This window comes from Gracilinanus agilis, chromosome 1 (assembly GCF_016433145.1).
Source record: "Gracilinanus agilis isolate LMUSP501 chromosome 1, AgileGrace, whole genome shotgun sequence".
Taxonomy (NCBI): Eukaryota; Metazoa; Chordata; class Mammalia; order Didelphimorphia; family Didelphidae; genus Gracilinanus; species Gracilinanus agilis.
In genome coordinates this window covers 252463367-252478176 of record NC_058130.1, presented here as the reverse complement: position 1 = coordinate 252478176, position 14810 = coordinate 252463367, and the positions used below count along the sequence as shown (strand labels likewise).

Here is a 14810-nt window from a genome sequence, read left to right as displayed (position 1 = left end):
GGTGCCCCTAGAGCTTCGGGTGCTCTAGAGTCTCTAGGCGGAGAAAGTTGGAAGCTTTATGAATATATAACTATTCCTTCCACATCACTGGGGTTAAGGGAACCCTGTGATCTGGAAAATCCACATAGTTTTTTGGCCCTCTCTTTGTACCAGAGAAAAAGTCTAAATTTTCTCTCCGTTTTTCTTTTATGCAGTGTTTATATATATATATATATATATATACACACACATATATATATGTTTATAGTACCTTATTTATGTTTATGTTTATATATGTTTATTTATTATAAATATATATTATTTATGTTTATATATGTTCATATATATGTTTATAGTACCTTATTGTAAATTTTGGGTTAAATATGCAATTCTGAGTTTCTAATCTAGTTTCTGAAGTGTATGCTGGCCTTGATGTGTTGTCTGCAGCTTCCGAGAAACCCCACTCCCAAAATTCCCATTTAATTTCTTATACCAACCTTATAGCAAAGCCACAATGGTGAATGTCTCAATGTGAAAAGTTTAACTCTGTTTCTGCCAGAACTCTTTCTCTCTGCCAACCCAGAATATTCCACCATCCGAAGGGCATATAGAGACATACACATACACACACCACATGTTCCAAGTGATTCTTTCAGAATAGTCACACACACACATACGTACTCAAAGTTTAAAATAGCATCTGAATATAAAGGCCAAAAGCTTGTTAAAAATTAAAGATGTGGCTAGAGGGGAGATAAGTTCAGTCATATAACTTAGGAAAACGTGTGGAAATTTGTTATAATATGTCTTTGGTAATAAATAAATGAATGAATAAAAAAATAAATTTCCAAATCTAAGTTTAAATCTAAATAAATCTAAAAATCTAAATAAATATCTAAGTCTAAATGTTTATAAATATAAAACAAATAATAAATGAACAAATGCGTGGAAATTTGTTATAATGTCATTAGTAATAATGAATAATATAATGAATGGATAAAAAATATCTAAATTTAAATCTAAGTTTAAGTATTTATAAATATAAAATAAATAATAAATGAATAAATAAAAATTTAAAGATGTACATGAAGGGAAAGATCATCTTTTAAAGATGTTGGAACCATATATAGCTTTGTCATTTGTCTTCACTTGGTTGTAGCTGACTCTTTGTAACCCCCTGGACCAGCGCTCCCTATGGGGCTTTCTTGTCAAGGATACTGGAGTGGTTTTGCCATTTCCTTCTCCACTGGATCCTTTTGTCAGGCAGTCAGAGGTTAAGTGAAGAGTCTTAGGCTGAATTTGAACTCAGGACTTCCTGACTCTAGGCCCAGCACTCTATCCTTTGAGCCATGTAGACATACAGAGGTTAAGTGACTTTTCCAAGCTTACATGGCCAAAAAGCATCTGAGACTGGCTTTGAGCTCAGGACTTCCCAACTCTAACCACTTAGAGAAGGCGGAATGATGGCTAGGGAACTAACAAGACAAGGGATCTGACTCTGCCATTCAGTCCCAAAAAGTATCCTTTCTGAGAATGACCAAAAACTCTTCTCCGTAGCGCTGAGACTAGAACTTTATTGTAACTGCGGTGGTGGCAATGGTGGCACGTCATGTGTGGGATCTAACCAGGTACTTTTCTTCTTGTCTTTCTCTCTAGATCAGAGCACAGTTCCTCCAGAGGAATGGAGTGATCTGGGGTCTAAAGTTAAAAAAAGAGAGAGCTCAGAGGAAGGCCTTGCTCCAAGATCACATAAAAGAGAACATAACAGAAGAGCAGGGGTGAAAAAATATGCAAAAACTCTGAGAAAAAGAAGGTCTTTCTTACAGACTGACTATACATCTCAGGTTACCTTTCCTTTGGCTCCATCATGTTCCCTGGAAAGTGTCGACCACATGTGCTACTACGAAAGGGAGCCCTACCTGTCCTTTGTCTCTCACTCACCCACCGTGTCCTCCTTGCAGGACATGCAAGGAGAGCCTGGTCTGCTGGAAACAAAGGCCCTCGGGCTACTGGCTCCTCCCAGGGAAGCCAAGAGTAAAAACCACTCCTCAAATTTAATGGAAATGGAGCCCGAAACGATGGAAACCAAATCAGTCATTGATTCTTTTGTTTCTTCCATTTCAGCAGTTCGCCTCAGGATTGACCCAGAAAATAAAGAAAATTCTAGTATTTCCCCTTTGACTAGCACTCCAAGCAGCTTCCCTCATCATCTCTCTTCAGGTTTGTTTGAACAAAATGGCCAGTCAGATCCTTCTGAAAAAACCTTTCAACTTCAAGATGGAAACGATGGTCTTCACAGGGACCAGAGGGTCAGGACTCAGAACCACCCCTCCAATTCCTCTGATGCCCATGCAGGGACCAAAGACGGTTTGACAATCAGCCCAGAAGAACAGGAAGGAACACCAGGAATCCCAGGGATTGGCATAAAAACACAGTTTGAAGTGGGATTCAGGCATCTGTTTGAAAACCCAATACAGGAAACAATCCAAAAATGCCTCGAGCCTTTTTCTTCAGGGGACCTATCCAGAAACAGTGAATGTGTTAAAAAATCAGGAGAGGAGGTGCCTTTTTCTGCTATCAAAGACCAAAGAGGGGAGCAATTCATGCAACCTTCTTCTGGAGACTGCAAAGAAACAGGTTTTTCTATTTGTGACATCAATCAAAACAGTGGTATTAATCTCTTTCAGGAGGAACCCAAGAAAGATTTGTCTGAAGACTCAACGGATGATACAAGTAAAAAGTCCCTGGCTAATGTGCCTTTTGAGATTAGTGATCAATGTGGGGAAATGGCCCCTCTCTCCAAGTGGCAGACATTTGGGGCAAAGACTGATGGAGAATGGCCAGGACAAGAAGAAGCTAGAGAAACAGCCCTCTTAGTTGGTAAGGGCCCAACCTGCCTCCTCCAAGAGCAGGAGTTATTACTATCAAGCAAACCTTTAGGCGCTGATGCCTTTAATGGGCACCTGTCCATCCCGTCGGGCCTGCAGAGATTTCACGAAGGCCACTCTGTCCCAGAACCCCTGGACAATAGAATGAAGGCCAAGGTGCAATCTGGTGTCCCTCTCTTACCGGTAGATTTTAACCCACAGAATCCACCTTCCTGCCACCCGGCAGATGCTTTCAGGCAGGGGACGGATCACAACCTGAAAGAACTGAAGTGTCCTGACTATTTTTCCACAGCACGTGGCAATATCTTCCAGACAGAAAAGGGAAGCCTTAGTATCGTGCCTCCTTCTTCAAAGAGGCCTCTCCTATGCTTTGTTCATAAAAACAATCCTAACGTTTCCATGAACCACAGGTCGGATTGTTCCTTGGATTTTGCAGGAATGGAACCGTGCAGCTGTCAGTTATCCTATGCCACTTGTTTTCGTGGCTCAGACCCCGAGATGGACGATGACGCCTCCGACTTGGAAACGACGCTGTCCTCGGCCCCTCTCACGACACCCCCTTCCTCAGGAAGCCAGTATTCGGTCCGGTGGAGACCCGAGCTCCCCCGAAGCAACAGCTGCAGCGGCGGCGAACCCCAGCTGAGGAACAGCTGCCTCTGGCCCGAGTATTATGCCAAAATGGTAAACCAGCTGAAGGCTGGACTCTGCACATCCCCGGATGGCTTTTGCCAGCTCTTGGATCACGTGGTCGAATTACAGGATATTTTAGAACGGTTTGGGGGCAACGGGAACAGACACCCCCAAGACAGATGTGCCTGGTGCTTTTCTGAAAACAGGAATAGCCTGTGTGCGGGATCCCAGAAGCTCATGTCCAGCTGTCAGCACGTGATTAAAATCGACCAGTCGCCCGAAGAAATGCAGAACGCAGTACAAGAAACGTTCCGAAACCTCATCCAGCTGATGGACTTGTGCCTCCAGTTTACAAACTGTGGCCGCTGCGTGAGGACGCACAGAGACGTCATGGTGAACCTCAAGGACGTTGTTTGCGCCTACTATCAGTTTGTGCAGGCGGCCAAGCTGGCCTGTGAGAGGGGCTATCGAGATTTAAGTGTGAAATTATTAGCGCGCCAGTGCACCGCCCTCACGGCGGCCGTGTTCTGTCTCACCCAGAAGTTCCGGGCCTCCATGGCCCTTTGAGCCTCGGTCCTGCCGGGCCTGCGGCTCCCTCCGACCCACCCCCCACCCCGAGGTGGGCGTGTCCCTGAGAAACGACCCTCCAGCATTAATGTTTAGAGAGTTATCACAATAAACCCTGATGTTGAACGGTAGTCTGAATCCTATGTGTGAGGAGGTGGGGTTCGCAAGACAGACGGGGGGGGGGGGGGGCCACGTCCGTTTAGGTTGGGAATAGAAGGAGAAAAAGAAGATATTTGGCTTGTTTTCCACGCTGTGGTATTTTTCATGTTTGCAGGGAGGCTGCCCTGGCTTTGGGAATCGGGAGGGTGTGAGAGAAAGGGAAGTTTTCCGGATGAATGCTAGAGTCTCCCAGAAAAAGGAAAAGAGGAAAAAAAAAAGTCATCTAACATCTCTGCACCTCAGAGATTTTTAAAATCAGGAGATTGGTCTAGATGGCCTCCAAGGTGCTAATTCTAAATTTATGCATACAATCATTGAGCTTTCTGGATTCCTCCTCTTAGCTGGTATGATAATTTTACCTAATTTTCAGTTTCTAAATGGGAACAAACATGTGCCTGGAACTTTTCTGAAAACAGCAATAGCATCTGTTACAAGAAATTTTAAAAATCCACTCCATTTAAAATTATTTATTTAATTTTATTGTTTATTGTTAAAGTATTATCATTCATTAATAATTAAATTCTTGTTAAATGATTACTGTTACTATGAAATATTTATTTAATTTTAAGATATTAGGGAGGGGAATCTAGGTGGCTCAGTGGATTGAGAGCCAGACCTAGAGATGGGAAGTTCTGAGTTCAAACGGTGGCCTCAGATACTTCCTAGCTGTGTGACCCTGGACAAGTCACTTAACCCCCATTGCCTAGTCCTTACTGCTCTTCTCTCTTAGAACCAATTAGTAGTACTAAATTTAAGATGGAAGGTAAGGGTTTAAATTTTTTTTTTAAGCATGGTAGAGGGGAGGAAATGGCTTATGTTTGCATCTTCAATATGTAAATAGTAGCAAATGTCACACTCATCTAGCAGTTTCAATAATTATAAACAATCATTGGGGCCAGCTGGGTGGCTCAGGAGATTGAGAGCCAGACCTAGAGATGGGAGGTCCTGGGTTCAAATCTGGCCTCAGACACTTCCTAGCTGTGTGATCCTGGGCAAGTCACTTAACCCCCATTGCCTAACCCTTATCACTCTTCTGCCTTGAAATCAATATGTAGTATTGATTCTAAGATGCAAGGTAAGGTTTTAAAAAGAAATATCAAGGGGACAACTGGGTGACTCAGTGGATGGAGGGCCACTTAACCCCCATTGCCTAGCCTTTAACACTCTTATAAGTGAATAAATAAATAAAAAGAATCATGTTACTTTTACTAAATTATAATTGGGTATGGCTATAAGAGTCAGTGTAGGGGCAGTAGGGTAGCACAGCCTTGGAGTCTAGAAAACCCAGACTCAAATCTGACCTCAGACACTTCCCAGCTGTGTGACCCTGGGCAAGTCACTTGAGCCCCATTGCCTAGCCCTTACCTCTCCCCTGTCTTGGAACCAACACACAGAATTGATTCTAAAATGGAAGAGAAGAGTTTAAAAAAAAATTACCTATAAGGCACCTGCCTTTGTCTAATCTAGAGTTGAGAACCATGTTATTTGCATTATTCCTCCCTCCCTTCCCAAAAAAAAAAACCAAGACCAAAAACATCTTTAAATATATATTGACTATTGAAAGGGAGAAGAAATTTAGGTAAATTGTCATACCTGTTTACAGGATGAACCCAGAAAACTCAAGAGGCGCTTTAAGCCTATGAACATATAAAGAGATATTTTTTAAAGGCTATGCTTGGAAGTTAAAGGCAGTGAGGTGGCTCAGCAGATAGAGCACGGGACTGAGAATCAGGAAGACTTCTCTATGAATTCAAATCTGGCCTCAGACACTCAGTAATTGTGTGACCCTGCTCCAGTCACTTCACCCTGTTTGCCTCAGTCTGTCTGTAAAATGAACTTGAGAGGGAAATGACAAGCCACTTCAGTATCGTTGCCAAGAAAAACCCAAATGGGCTCACAAAGAGTGGGACCCTACTAAAACAACTGGATAGCAAAAATGCCAGTTGAGCATTTTCCCTTTTATTTTCAGTAAACTCCATTAACTTCCTTGTGGCTACTATCAGACACCACCAGTGCCTTCAGCTCCTGTAGAAGGAGCCTGCCCAAGAGAAGGAACAAATGAAAAAATCAAACATTTGCTCCTAAAAATTAATATGAATGTTGGGAGAAAGCAGAGAGATAACAGGACAGAAGAAAAGGATCCTTAGAGAAACCTTCAGAGATTTCAATTGGGCCAACTGTCAATGAAAATGGAGACAAGTGTGACATTTGCTACTACTATATAATCTTAAAATCAAAGATGTAAACATAAGCCTTTTTCCCTTCTTCCATGCTTTTTTTTTTTTTTAACTTTTACCCTCCATCTTAGAATCAATATTGTGTATTGGTTCCAAGGAAAAAGAAAGCAATAAGGGTAAGGCAAAGCAGGTTAAATGACTTACCCAAGATCATACAGCTAGGGAATGTCAGAAGCCAGATTTGAAGTCTGGATGGCTCTCAATCCACTGAGCCACCTCACTGCCCCCCCCACCTCAACATGCTTTGATCAGGTATTGGGGGGCATTTTAGTGAATTGGGAACTGGTCAGTGACAGCCCAGAACTTATGAGCATGTAGAGAAGGCTCTGCCTCTGTGGACTTCAAACCAGGGGAAGGTTTTCTCTTACTCTTTCCAAACCTGAAGGAAAAGCCTAAAAGAATGCGCATTAAAACTGGCCAAAGGAACCTTCTCTTTTCTCTGCCAGGGGTGAGGGAGGGAGGGATAGCTGTAAGGAGAGGAAGAGGAGGTAATAGTGGTGATTGCAGTGACTTCCTAGGGCCAGCTGTCTCCTTGGTTTATTTTCTCTTTTTATATGACTGAGGATCATAGATGGAATAGACTAGTAGACTATGCCCTTGTGAGATCTCAAAAGACCCCTGTTCCCATTACACTTAGCTATGTGATCATAGAATTTTAGAGTTGGAAGAGGTTTGTTTTTAATTTTCTTTTTTAAGAAACCCTATATTAATATAGTTTGTTCCCAAAAAAAACATATTAATTTAACAAATTAATTCACAAATTCTTCTCATAAATGTTTTAAATTTTCCTCTGAACTTAACTTTTTTCCCAATGTATTTATCATTGATGCCCTTCCCTCTTTTTTTCCCCATCGCTATCTCTAGGCAGTAACTCAACACCTACGCGTCCCCACTGCCACAGGATAAAAAAAAAAAAGTTCTCTTTTTTAACATAGAAATATAATCAATTAAAATAATTCAATATATTGGCCAGGCCTGAAATGTTAGGCACTTCTGGGGAAAAGCAATATAACAAAATAGTTTTATAGCTGAAAAATTTCCAATTCCATAAGACTGAATGGTTATTTCAGTGGCAACAGGCATTTGGTTTTATGTGAACTTTGCACCTAGCTGGGATCTAATACTTCATTCTGCTAAATATTTTCTATTTTCTTTTCTCACTAGTGTAGGTTGGTATTCGTTTTCCTTCCATTACAAGCCAATGGCTAATTCTACCTAGAGGGTCCCTATCCCAAGCCATGCCTGAAGCTGAAATTCACTCCCTAGAATCTGCTACAAGTGGAAATCCAGACTTCACTTGGAGATGACCAGAAGTGGGGAATTTTAGAAAAGCTCCTTCCATTTTTAGAATTGTTAGGAAACTTTTTCATTTGTCCATCAGCAACTTACACCCACTGGCCCTAGTTCCATTTTCTGGAGCCAAGCAAAACAAGCCTAATGTGGCTTCTCTTAAAATTCTAGAAGATAGATGTCTTTCCCAATTGTCCTCTTTTTCAGTGCTAAATATTATCAGTTCTTTAAGCCAATCCTCACATGGTATGTTTTCAAGTTGCCATCTTCTGTGTGAACCTCTACTCAGCAATGCCCTTCTTAAATAAAATGTAGTCCTAGAACAGAACACAACTCCAGATGTGTTTTCAACAGCAAGACCCTCACTTCCCCTCATCTTGGATTCTGGACATTTATGTCAATTATGATTATAACAGCGTTGCTTGTAATATCCTTGTAGACAGATCCATCATTCAAACCTCTTGAGATATTTTGGATAGTCAATATATTGGGGAAGCAGCTAGGTAGAGCAAGGGCCTGGAGTCAGGAAGGTCTGAGTTCAAATATAGCCTCAGACTCTAACTGTGTGGCCCTGGGCAAGACACATAACCCTGTTTGCCTTAGTTTCCTCATCTATAAAATGAGCTGGAGAAGGAAATGTCAAACCACTCCGGTATCTTTGCCAAGAAAATCCCCAGTGGAATCATAGAGTGCCTTAAATGATCAAAGTGACTCAACTACTCTATGTATTAGGTATATCTCTTAGCTTTGTGCTATCTGCAAATTTGATAATCATGCCATCTGTGCTTTATTAAAAAATTCTGAACAGAACAGGGCCAGGAATAGAATCCTATGGAATGCCACAGTCTTCCAGACTGACATCAATCTGCTAATCATCTTTTTCTTTTCTTTTTTTCCCTGCCTATTGAATGAGATCTGAATAGATAGTGCAATGAATGAATGGCTGGATCTTAGAGTCAAGATCTGAGCTGAAAGGCAACCTCAGACTTTCACTAGATGTGTGACTCTGGGCAAGCCATTTAACTTCTTTCTGCCTCAATTTCCTCATCTATAAAATGGAGATAACAATAACACCAAGCTCCCAGGGTTTTTGTAAAGATTATTAAGATATTTGTAAAGCACTTTGCAAACCTTAAAGTTCTATTTAAATGCTAGCCATTATGATTATTAGTTTTAACTCCCACTATTATTAGAATGTAAGCTCTTTGAGGACAAGAACTATTTTTTTGTTTTTTCTTTATACCACCAGCACTTAGCACAGGCCCTGGCACATAGAAAGCACTTAATAACTGCTTACTAATTGATAGAGACAAAATGGATAAATACAGTCTGGATGATTCATTTCTATTTTGTCTACAAGGATGTTATGAGCAACTTTGTTAGATATTTCACTGAAATGTAAGTTTATAGCATTCTCCTGATCTCCTGGCCCACTAATGCTGTCAAAAAATGATATCAGGTTGGTCTGGACCTATTGTTTCTAATACATGTAAAAATAATTTTTGATATTTTCAAAAATTTTGAGTTCCAAATTCTCTCTCTCCTCTCTCACCAAGAAAGGAAACGATTAGATTTGTTCTATATGTGTAGCCTTGCAAAACATACTTCCATATTCATATTGTGAAAGAATGCATAGACCCCCTCAAAAAAATTCATGAAAAAAATAAAGTCAGGAATAGCATGCTGTGATCTCCAGTCAGACTCCATCAGTTCTTTCTTGGGAGGTGGGCAGCATTTTCCATCATGAGTCCTTTGGAATTCTCTTGGATCTTTGTATTGCAGAGAGCAACTAAGTCTTTCACAGTATATCATCGTGAAATATTCCTGTTACTGTGTATAATGTTCTCTGCTCATTTCAATCTGCATCAGTTCATTTAAGTCTTTCCAGGTTTTTCTAAAAGCATCCAGCTCATCATTTATGACACAATAAGATTCCATCACAGTCACATACCACAGTGACTTGTTCAGTCATTCCCCTCAATTTCCAATTCTTTGCCACCATAAAAAGAGCTGCCATAAATATTTTTGTACATATAGATCCTTTTCCTTTTCTTAAAAATCTTTTTGGGATACAGACCCCTAGATTTAGGCTTCACCTATCCTTTTTTTTTTTTTAACCCTTACCTTCCATCTTAGAATGAACAGAAGTATTGTTTTCCAAGGCAGAAGAGTGGTAAAGAGCTAGGAAATCGGGGTTAAGTGACTTGCCCAGGCTCACACAGCTAAGAAGTGTCTGAGGTCAGATTCAAACGCAAGACCTCCACTCCAAGTCTGGTTTTGTATTTACTGAGCTACCTAGCTGTCCTTTGCTTTATCCTGAAGACTTCTGGTGACTGCTGCTTCCCTTTTCAAGGCCTTGTAAATCTTCTGTCCCTTTAAAAACACATTCTAGGGAACAGTTAGGTGGCTCTGTGCATTTAGAACCTGGCCCAGAGATGGGTTCAAATTTGACCTCAGACATTTCCTAGCTGTGTGACTGTGGGCAAGTACCTTAATCCTCACTGCGTCACCGTCATTGATTTTCTACACACTGTAAGAGTTTTTAAGTAAATAAGGGTATTTAATTTTTTTTTTAATTCTAGAATTCTTCAAAGATTCAAAGTCAAGATCTCCAACCTATAATTAAGAAAACTCTCTTCTTTCTGAAAGGATTTCTGAAAATTCTCTCTAGTCATGAAATCTGTCCTGTTCCCCCACAGTTTTTAAGAGATCACCAATGGCTATTCAGCCATGGCCCAGATTCTTGTTTTTAAGAATTTGCTGTCTCGAAACAGTAACAAGACATCTCAAAGCACAATCTGTGGGCTTTTCTGGGACAGACAAATGTTTCAATTAAAGTAGCAAATAGCAAAAACTCCTACCAGGCAGATAGAAACATTCTTGCCTTAGTCCAGCCCTGTAATAAGCATCTCCAAAAGAAGGCTAATCTGTGATTTAGTTTCATGATGTAATAGATAGAGATCTGGCCTCGGAGCCAGGAAGACCTGGATTCAAAATCCATCATGAATTCTCATTCTCATAGAATCAATCCCAAAGATTCTCACTGAAAATCTCAAAGAATCTCAGAAGTGAAAGAGACCTCAGAGGCTATCAGAACTCATCCAACAAGGCCTTGTCATCACATCAGTCTAAGTAAATTGCATCTAATCCCCAGATCCACCAAGTTAGTAAATTTATCAAAAACAAATTAAACCAGGTTCAAATCCAGCCTCAGACACTTCCCAGCTGTGTGACCCTGGGCAAGTCACTTAACCCCCATTGCCTAGCCCTATAACAAATAAAAAAAATTAATATAAAAGGATATATACATAAAAGATATTAGGGTTTAAAAATTAAAAAAATATATATTAAAAAAACAAAAACAAATTAAACCCAGGGAATAAGGTTAGTCTGGGATAATTTGTATTTGATCACACCATGCTGGTTCATTTTTTAATCACTGGTGCCTAAATGTTCACTAATCATCTTTCTCAGTCTCTCTCGTGTCTCTCTCTCTTTAAAAATCCTTAACTTCTAAGATAGAATCAATTAGAATCAATTTCTAGGCAGAAGAGCAATATGGGCTAGATAATTGGGGTTAAGTGACTTGCCCAGGGTCACACAGCTAGGAAGTGTCTGAAGCTAATCATCTCTTTAATTTGTGAAGAGCATACCTAAACCATAGTCATCACAGTCAGCTCAGAGACCTCCAATGAGAGGAAATCTACTATCTCACAGCTACTTTTAGTAGTTATAGCGGTTAGGGAGTTTTTCCTGACATTGAGCTGAAATTTGCATCTCTACAACTTCTACCCATTCCTCCTAATTTATCCCTCTGGGGCCTTAGTAGAACAAGTCTAATCCCTCTTCAACATGACAGTGTTTCAAAGATCTGATGATATCAGTTGTTCAGTCTTGTCTAACTCTTTCATGACCCCATTTGGGATTTTCTTGGCAAATACTGCAGTGGTTTGCCATTTCCTTCTCCAGCTCATTTTCCAGATGAGGAAACTGAGGCAAACAGGATTAAGTGACTTGTCCAGGGTCACACAGCTAACATGTGTCTGAGGCTAGGTTTGAACTCATGAAGATGAGTTCTTAGCCTGGCACTTCCTGAGTCTTGGCCTGCCACTCTATCCATTATACCACCTAGCAATCATATCCCTCCTTTTTCCCCATGCAAACATCCCCCCTCCTGCATGATGCCTAGAGTCACCCAGCTAGGAAGTGTCTGAGGCCAGATCTGAACCCAGGAACTCCAGTCTCTAGTCCTGGAAATCTATCCAATGAGCCATTCAGCTGACCCACACACACATGACGTTCATATGATATTTTTGAGCAGTAACGTCAAATTCAAATAGAAATGGGGGCCACTATCTAATACACAAGCATACCTGTGAGGCATATATTAGCTTAGTTTTCAAATGTAATACAATCTATGTTAAATTTGGCCTCAGATACTTCCTAGCTGTATGACCCTTGACAAGTCACTTACCCCCCATCCCCATTGCCTAGTTCTTTCCACTCTTCTGCCTTGGGACCAACACACAGTTTGGATTCTAAGACAGAAAGTAAAGGTTAAAAACTTTTTTTTAAATGTAATTTGGAAATAGATGACCAATGTAATAAAATATATATTATTATATGTATTATATAAAATATTATATAATATATTCACATAAATATATTAAACCCTTATTCTGTCTTAAAATCAATACTGTGTATTAGCTCCAAGGCTAAAGAGTAATAAGGGCCTTAAGTGACTTGCCCAGGCTCATACACTAGGAAGTATCCAAGGCTAGTTTTGAACCTAAGACCTCCTGTCTCCAGGCCTGGCTCTCTATCCACTGAGCCACCTCACTGCCCCATATTAATTACATTTTAATCTGGTTGTGGCTGCTCTTAGGAATCTTGTGAAGCTCAGGGGCCATGTTTTGGGCACTTCTGATCTAGAGGCCTTCACCATCCTGGTCACCCTCTTCTGAATACCCTCCCCCTTATCAATGACCTTCCAAATGTAGCTCACCCCACCCCCAGACCCATTAAAACTACCCCCAGGTTCAAAGTACACTTTGTTTCAGTACCTAGCCAAGACTCCAACTCATGAACCTTATTACCAGACCAAACCACAGGACAAGTGGACTCCAAATAAAGGTATTTTCATTCATCAGAACAGCAAAAGAAATCACAAGGAACATCAGCAGCAAACATTACATGCAGCCATTTTCCAAACCACAACTTCCCAAATTTCTATTGCGTACAATACTCTGAGTCCACTCGGCACTCTTCCATGGCCTTACAAACTCAGGAGTAGGGAAGGGATGCTAGCGGCTGTCTTTTTGGACAAATGCCAAATCCCCAATGCCTGAAAGGGTCTGTATGACCACCATAGACTTCCTGGAGCAGTAAGAGACCTTGTTCCTTTCCCTCAAAGTGCCAGAAGCACCGGCAAGAACTCCAGTGTTACCTGTGCCAGATGTGCCAGGAGATGCTTCATGCCGCTGCTTCCACCATGAGCACTGGGTAGGGATAGTGGAGGGGGAATGATTTATGCCACTAGTTCTGATATGAACTGAACCCAGCTGTTCCCCTTCTCTTTCTCCTCTGTTGCCTCCCTTCCATCCCCGAGTCAGGTGTGTCTCCCAGCCTTGGTGCCTCTGACAACTTCAATTTCCCACTCAAGACCGTGGAATCTTTAGCAATGCTTTCACATCCCCCAATCGGTCCATCCTGTGTGTATTGAGTCCATGAACCAAGGCAACACATACAAAGAACAAAGCCAGCTCTAGCAAAGACAAGTACACAAAATAAACATCTATAGAATAAAAGAAAATGCAAGATAATTAAATACAAGTTAATTAGGAAAGGATGACTCTATATGTTGGGGACATCAGGAAAGGTGTCATGTAGAAGGGGATAGTTGAGCAGCAGCTTGAAAGAGAAGTTCCCCAGAGCCCTAGTTCGTGGGATTCTCCAGAATTCTATCCCTTTTCAACTCCTCAACAGAGTCCAAACAGTGTCACTCTTCCTTAGTGAAATGTATAGGAACATCTTTGAATGTCATTGCTGGGCAGGGCTTTGGAGTCAGGAAAGCCTAAGTTCAAATCTAGCATCAGGTATGTACTGACTGGGACTCAGAGTGAGTCATTTGACCTCTGCCTCAGTTTCTTCAACTGTAAAATGAGGATAATAATAGCACCCACCTTAAAGGGTTATTGCAAGGATCAAGTAAGATAGTCTTTGTAAAGTACCTGACACATACCAAGCACTTAAATGCTTGAGGCAGCTTAGATGGCAAAGTGGATAAAGCCCTGGATCTGGAGTCAGGAAAACCTGGCTTCAAATCTAGCCTCAGACATGTACTAGCTCTGTGACTCTGGTCAAAGTCCCTTAACCTCTGTTTACCTTTATCCATTAGAGAAGGAAATGACAAACCACTCAATTATCTTTGCCAAGAAAACCCCATGGATAGCATGTTCCAAGGCTTTGGTGGTGAACCTATGGCACAAGTGCCAAAGATGGCACACAAAGACCTCTCTGTGAGCACATACATACACCATCGCCCACCAGAGTTAGTTACTAGAAAGGCAGAGGGACTCCACGGAGCTGCTCCCTTCCCCCTCACCACTGTACCTCCCAGACCCTCTACCCAGCAACCCAATGTGAGTGCTTCTTCCCTCCCCTGAGCAGAGCGCCTGGGCCACTCCCTCCTTTTCTCCACCCTTTTTTGGGTAAGGTAGGGAGAAACTTAGTCTCTGGGGTGGGCAAGGCATAGCACCCAGTCAGGAGATGGGTATGGCAAATGGTGTCTAAAAGGTTTGCCATCACTGTTCTAGGGGGGTCACAAAGAGATGACTGAATGATTAAACAATAAAAATAAACTTGATTCCTTCCTTCCCTCTTTCCTTCCTTCTCTCCCTACTTTCCTTTCTTCTTTTCTCTCTCCTTTCCTTCTTTCCTTCTATCCTTCCTTTCTTCTCTCCTACCTTCCCTTTTTTGCTTCCCTTCTTCCTCCCTTCCTCCTCCCTCCCTTCTTCCCTCTCTCCTTCCCTTCCTTCCTTCCCTCCTCTCCCTCTCCTTT

At 41.3% G+C, this 14810-nt stretch overlaps 1 protein-coding gene across 1 annotated transcript in view; it reads left to right on the top strand.

Moving 5' to 3' along the window:
* Window positions 1–4185, top strand: part of FRMPD1 (FERM and PDZ domain containing 1) — an 86735-nt gene extending 82550 nt beyond the window's left edge. The window contains exon 15 of the mRNA XM_044660930.1: window positions 1636–4185. Coding sequence (XP_044516865.1) covers window positions 1636–4064 — 2429 coding nt within the window. The 3' untranslated portion in view covers window positions 4065–4185. The remainder of the gene's footprint in view (window positions 1–1635) is intronic.
* The last annotated feature ends 10625 nt before the right edge of the window (window positions 4186–14810 follow it).